This window comes from Polyodon spathula, chromosome 4 (genome assembly GCF_017654505.1).
Source record: "Polyodon spathula isolate WHYD16114869_AA chromosome 4, ASM1765450v1, whole genome shotgun sequence".
In the NCBI taxonomy this organism is placed as follows: domain Eukaryota; kingdom Metazoa; phylum Chordata; class Actinopteri; order Acipenseriformes; family Polyodontidae; genus Polyodon; species Polyodon spathula.
The window spans coordinates 75,585,322-75,592,121 of NC_054537.1; the positions used below are offsets into that span (position 1 = coordinate 75,585,322).

The 6,800-nt window shown below is 35.1% G+C and overlaps 1 protein-coding gene across 1 annotated transcript; it reads right to left on the bottom strand.

The window, feature by feature from the left end:
* Window positions 1-2,113: 2,113 nt before the first annotated feature.
* LOC121314855 (CD83 antigen-like) lies at window positions 2,114-6,670 on the bottom strand. The gene is made up of 5 exons (XM_041248572.1): window positions 6,569-6,670; window positions 6,346-6,479; window positions 4,298-4,529; window positions 3,641-3,738; window positions 2,114-3,115 (listed from the first exon to the last, which is right to left on the bottom strand). The coding sequence occupies exons 1-5, from the start codon at window positions 6,600-6,602 to the stop codon at window positions 2,930-2,932; spliced, it is 684 nt and encodes a 227-aa protein (XP_041104506.1). The 5' UTR covers window positions 6,603-6,670; the 3' UTR covers window positions 2,114-2,929.
* Between the last annotated feature and the right edge of the window lie 130 nt (window positions 6,671-6,800).

Below are 6,800 nucleotides of genomic sequence, written 5' to 3' on the forward strand. Positions count from 1 at the left end.
ATTACAATGTTTGCATGACATTAAATACCCTTCTGTATAGATGGTCCACCTCCCCTTTCTCTGACACTTAACCAATGGTCAAGGTACAACACTTTATTCTGTTAATTTAGTGTGTGTGTGTGTGTGTGTGTGTGTGTGTGTGTGTGTGTGTGTGTGTGTGTGTGTGTGTGTGTGTGTGTGTGTGTGTGTGTGTGTAGTCTAGTGTGACAACCTCTGAACTCAGTGCATTCTTCACACTCCTGGAGAAAAAAGGTCCATACATCTGCCTTTTGTTATCTTCTTGCGACCCCCTTTGATCCTAGTGGCATTATCCCTTTCGATCTCTCTGAAGTCTTTAGAGCCTGTTCCCTTCTAGTCCACAGCATTGTTATCTCGTTAGCTTGCATTCAATGTTGGGCAAGAAACTTGTAGACACAAGGTCTCTATCAATTGTAGGCAGTACATACAATTTGAACCAAACAGTCTGCTATCTGCAATATTAGTCTCTTTTCAGAAAAAAACACCAGTATAGCTCTGCCATTCCACATGCGTAGCAAACTGCTAATCAATTCTCTATCCATGTTTTCCAACACTATACAATTTTTGCAGATGTTTTAAAAACGCACTAATTACTTTTACTGTAGACTCACATGTTTGTTTGGAACCACCTAACAACAATCACCACAGATGTGATGTCACAGTGAAGCTTATTTTAGTTTGTTACTGCTCAAAAAGTGAGATGTTGGTGCCAGTATTACTTTGTATGTTTCTATTCAAGCGGGCCTATAGTCAGTCAGTACATTACATTAACTGTACAAGGGGTGTAAACAGGTTGTGAATGCCCACCACATTTAGCACATACTAAATTAACTTATAATGGATCACCACATTTTCACCATTAGTTAAAAATGAACAATAATATTTTGAGTAAAAAAGTAATGTCTGTCACCCCATTTACTATCTCAAAGTTTCTGCAGCTTTAATGGGGTAGATAATATAGTTGTACACCCCTTGTGGTAAAAAAAGAAAGAAGTTAAAAAAAAAGAATCCACCTCAAAGTGTCCACACCAAAGCACCCTTCATGTTTATTCAGGTTTAATGCATTCCCATACTATTAAAATAATAGTTCATTGAGCCACTACAGTTCCTAGTGGCTCAATGAACAGTGGAAATGAATAAGATAGTATCCCACCATGCACTGTATTTTATTTTAAAATAATGTGTTATGATTCATATTAATAGAGGTGCATATTGCTAAAAATGAAAAAAAAAAGTATTTTGGAAAAAAGTGAATTCGAACTCATAGGCAGACACAAGTAGGGCTTGAAGTTTTCAGATTAGATTTTTAATCAGGTGTAAAAGTCCCTTTAAACAAATTGAGCTGATTCTGTTTGCATAATTAAACTCTGGGGGGGGGCTGTTAATTATAAAACAATCTTTGTTTTTACCTTAATATATTTGCCTGCATGTAATTCTGATGCCCTTCATTTTATTTCAAAAAGAGCTGACAAATTTAACAATGGCTTTTGTTATTTTCCCGACTAGTTTAACAGAGACATGTTGTTTCCGACTAGTTTAACAGAGACATGTCCAACACACACACACCATATATATATATATATATATATATATATATATATATATATATATATATATATATATATATATTATTTTTTTTTTTAAAGCATAAAAATGAATACCTAGTGCAGAGTGTACACTAACAGCAAGTCCTTCAGGCCCCTGCGCCTGAATATTTCGCCTGACGTACCACAAAGCATTTTTGGGATATTGGAAGATACACCAAAACAATGTGTTCGGTATTACAACGTTCACACAAAGGTTATTACTTGCTTTAGTTCAGACCATTTTATATTTGGTCAGAAGATCGGACCAATCGACTAAATAAAAATCATATGCAATAAAATGAATAGGCTTAATCTGTTTGTTATTTTTTGTTTATTATAAAAAAAAGTATTGAAAAAATGACGTAGTAGTTGTTTTTGTTGTTTTGACTCCGTGCATAATAAATTAGTGGATGTGACATGTACTATATATATATATATATATATATAATATATATATTATATATATATATATTATATATATATATATATATATATATATCCTTCTGAAAGTAACTTCGTTATACTGTATAGTCTTCAATGTACTGCTCTTTGCATTTGATTTCCATGCAATATTATAGCTTATTTATTTCACTTTCCATTGTGATTGGTTACAGAAGTCAGTAGTGTACAAACATGAATATATTCATATTCTAAAAGCAGAACACCTACTTATTCCCGTTGAAATTATTTAAAGTAAATACAAAAGCACTTTAGTATTATCCATGCAAAGTGTTCTGTGGACCCAAATGTTTGACTGCAGTACCCTTCCTCAGTATTCCTGAAACTCTTAAAATGTACTTTTTCAAAAGCATAACATCCACAAGATGGCACTGTTGTAGCACAGGACCCCTGTAACATACATTCTCTGACTGTAAAATAACAAATCAGACCTATGGTAGGATGGAAAGCTTGAGGATCACAACAGTACATCATTTTGTAGAACAGAATAATGACATTTTTAATCATACAGCATGGTCTGCAGTTACAGTTCTTCTATGGCAAGAGTTTTAATATTTAGTTTTTTAATTCCTGGACTTCAATAATAATAATTAAAAAAACCTGTGTCTCTTCCGCTCTGAGTCTTCCATCATTCAGCTGAGCAACAGGCTGCTGTTGCTATGGACTACAGACTCTTTATACATGTGTTTGTCCCAACTGTACCACATTTGTAAAGCATTCCTTCCTCAATCTCTATTAGTCCAGCTCTTTCTCTCTCTGTCACCTTTCACTGTTTACAACCTGAATTGGTGACCGGATTCTGCGCCATGGCAAACACCTCTATCCTCCAAGAGCAGCTACTGTAGGAGCAAGACATTCACCCCAAATCAAGGCAATAACAGGCACGTGTGGTGCTGACAGATATTTCCAGCAGGATTCTGGGCTTCTGCTCCATTCAAGCTGGTTTTCTGAAGTAGTGGCAAGTTTGCCTTCTTCTGAATATTGTTCATGTTTATCTTAAGCTGCTCCTTAGTAACATCCAAGCCACCTTCTAAAACAGTTTTCAAACATTTCTAAAAAGTTAAGAAAAAAAAAATTAATTACCAAGCACTGAATATAATGGGCCACTTGAGGCAACAGCAAAATTACATTTTCTGATTTGGATGGAAATTATTTCATTTCTATGATATAAAACTAACTTGTTGGTCTGAATAGTTTCTTGATAGTTTTATATGAGTAAAATGTGCCTTTGTAATGCATCAAAACGGACATTTAAGTAATGTGAGGCTTAGCCAATTTTGCATCTATAAACCGTTCAAACACAACATGCACTATTTTCTCAGCAGAAAATAAAAGTTCACAAATAGTTATTAGAAATGCCCCTGCCATTAACCTGGCTTCTGTGCATGATGCAATACATGAAAATATTAGTTATTATCTATAGTCTAATTGTATTCCTACTACACAATGTTACATCTTTATTTCAAAGCTGTTTTAAAAGAGTTTGGGAAATTCTGCACAAGTAGTTCCATATTATGCAATATTAATTTAACTATAAAAATAACACATAATGATAATGCAGTGAATATAACACTTACCCAAGACAAGAAACATGCCACTAATGCTACCAGTATTATCACTGAGAAAACAATACAGTAAGTGTCCCAGTAAGTAACTGTCTGATTAGTTGGGCAACCTATAAGAACAAAAGACAAAAAGGTTCATTTTAACAATTAGGAAAGTGTGCTGTTTGATATTGTACAAAGCCCTCACATGCACATAGGTTTACACTAACATAACATAAATAGAAATATGTCCACTGTGGCTAAAAAAAATGCATGACAATATTATTTTCCTTTGGCTGGTTCTTACTTTAAATTTAGACAACTGGTTTTAACCCAGTACGGTTCAAGCAGGTTTGATGATGCAGCAAAATTAGGCTTGTTTTTAAATACTGAACTGACTTTAGGGTTTGGCAAAGGCCCACGGAGCACAAAAGCAAATTTGCAGTTATCTGCCGTTTCAGTTATTTCAGTGGAACCTAAAAAACCTACTAGGATGGGGTCGATAGAATATTGCCTATATAGAAGAGGAAACAGTTTGGTTGTCTCAACTTGCCCTGAGTGGGTAGTATTGAATACCATACAATCACCACATAATGCAGCACACCTCTGCTTAGAAGAGGCTCATGCCTGAATTGCAGAGAAGATTGTTAATTAGATAACTAAAACTTTGTAGGTAAACTCAGTACTTACCAATAACCTTTAATTGGATGTATCCCTCTTTGTTCTGCTTTCCAAGTGGTGCAAACAGAGCACACTTGTACTTCCCACTGTCCTCTACTGCAGCATTCTTTATTTTCAGATCATATGAACCATCATCCAGTACTTCAACTGAACGATTGAAACCATGAAACCTTTGGGTCAGACTGCTCTTTAGTGTCTTGCGAATGATTCCTGTCACAGAGTCGGGGAGATCTTCATCACACTGAAAACAAACAAGTATATTTTTATAGGTGAATAAACAATGTTTATATTTTGCTGGTAAAAAAAAAAAAAGATGTGAAGAGACTTGCTGTAAGTAAGCAGATACCACATCTTCTTTTACTCAGGACATGCCTCTGAACTGAACGTTCAGAAGATGGACATTCCTATTGTAATGCTCAATCTTCCGTTACATCGTGGAATACTGACAGCTGTTAATTAGCGAGGCACCCTTACACAGTAAAGTATTATTGAATCTCGAAATAATACGGATCATATAGTATATATAAAGTGCAACCATTTTAAAACTAAAAAAAAATCACCTTTTAACACCCAGCAGCATTAGTAGCTGGCTGGGTTAGGAAATATAAAGAGCATATGTCCACTGTTATTGAACCAGAAAGAACAGTTGTACTTAAACTCCTAAGCCAGTGGTCCTCAAGACGTGACCTGACTGCAGGGCAAAAACAGGTGATCCCAGACCAGAGTGTAACTTCCAGAAACACCACTGCTATTCCGAGTAACCATGATGCTATGATAACAGTAATTTCACTTCAAATCATGATCTTATTCATTAAAGTTCACCCTAACATTTAAAATAGCAGAGTCACTCTCATCCCAAATCACATTTCAAAACTGAAGATAAAACCATCCACCTCTTCATATTTCTAGCAAAATTGCTGAACAAGAGGCACTGGAAGGGTGAGGTGGAGATATCAGATACAGTATGTATTAGCCTCATTACTTTTAAGTAAACACATGATGTCTGTACTAGAACTGTCCATTGTCCACATTTTTTTTACAATTCGGTTTGTAACTGATGCGGTGCATCCCATTCTCTTTCAGGATTAAAATGTATCGATTTTACTTACGATTTTGACAAAATAAATAAATAAATAAATAAAGCTGTAACGTTTTCAAATACTATTTATTTGTGTCCTAGCTTTTCTATACTGACTTTAAGATCACACCCTTTTGCTATTCAGACTAGTAGCCTGTTTTTTTTTTTTTTTTTTTTTGATCCTTCACGTGATCGTTCATCAGAATTCTAGTTGGGATCTTATCAGAGAATTCTGTAAGTTTAAAATAACTGCTTTGACCTTGTAATGAACTGTTTCTGCTAAATACAGCACATAACATAACACTTTGTTTATTTTGATCTGATTCTCTATACAAACCGAATTTGTATTTCTGTTGATGTAAAAGTCTGATAACCCAGAGTTCATCTTTATACTTCTGTTAAACACTTTAAACCAATACTTAAATACATATCTGTTATCATTTTAATAATTGTGGATGCATCAGAATCTCTTCCCGTTGTCAAGCTATTCAGGAGTCTTGTGCTCTTTCAATACCCACACAGACAGGCGTTTTTTTTTTTTTTTTTTTTTTTTTTAACAGCAAACGGGAACTAACAACATAATACTCACTCAATCTGTGTAAAAATTGATAATACAGTTTCTGTCATAGGCCCTTGGGGGGGTTATGTAATTTTATGTTATATACTGTATTTTACAACTGCTCTGGCAATACCGCTAATGTGGTCATGCCAATAAAACACCTTTGAATTAGAGAGAGAGAGAGAGAGAGAGAGAGAGAGAGAGAGAGAGAGAGAGAGACTGTATCACATCAATGCCTACATAAATGTATTGGTACAAAATATTTAATAGCTAATTTCTAGTGTGTTCAATCAAGAACAGATACTGTAGATACTGACACCAAGGAGACACAATATTACTCTTTGTTTTCGTGGCGCTGCTTCAACATACTTCTGGGTCTCTTTAAGAATAACATAAAAATGAAAGTTATGTTTCTCGTACCTTGTACCAGAGTAAAGATCGATATGTCACTCCGAACTCCATTTCAGCTTCACACGTGAGAACTGCATCTTCCTCACAATTTACAATAACCTCCTTTACTGCAGCATTCACAGCAGAGTAAACAGATGCGTAGACTGCAGTTTAAAAAAAAAAAAAGAATTCATGAATATGAATGAATTACAGATTCGTTTACAACCATGCGAATACTAAAATTGCTGCTTACCGTATACAAGAAACAGAAACAGTTTATCAACCATATTTGGCAAAAGTGTAACACTCTTCGTTGTGAAGGAACCAATGTATGATTGATTGTGTAGAGCGAACACTGCTACTTATTACAAATAGACATACTGAAACTGAAAGTTGAGTGTGGCGGCCCCCCGCCCCGCCCCCCTTCCCTCAATGAATGCGTAACGTCTTTTTCTTTACGCGTTTACTCGGTTTCGTTTCTCGAT

Excerpts from the sequence above, each read along its gene's own strand:
- LOC121314855 (XM_041248572.1), bottom strand. The coding sequence starts at position 6,602 with ATGGTTGATAAACTGTTTCTGTTTCTTGTATACG. Across the intron at positions 6,480-6,568 it reads GTTTCTGTTTCTTGTATACG|TCTACGCATCTGTTTACTCT; the intron begins GTAAGCAGCAAT and ends TTTAAACTGCAG. Across the intron at positions 3,739-4,297 it reads CATCCAATTAAAGGTTATTG|GTTGCCCAACTAATCAGACA; the intron begins GTAAGTACTGAG and ends TTGTTCTTATAG.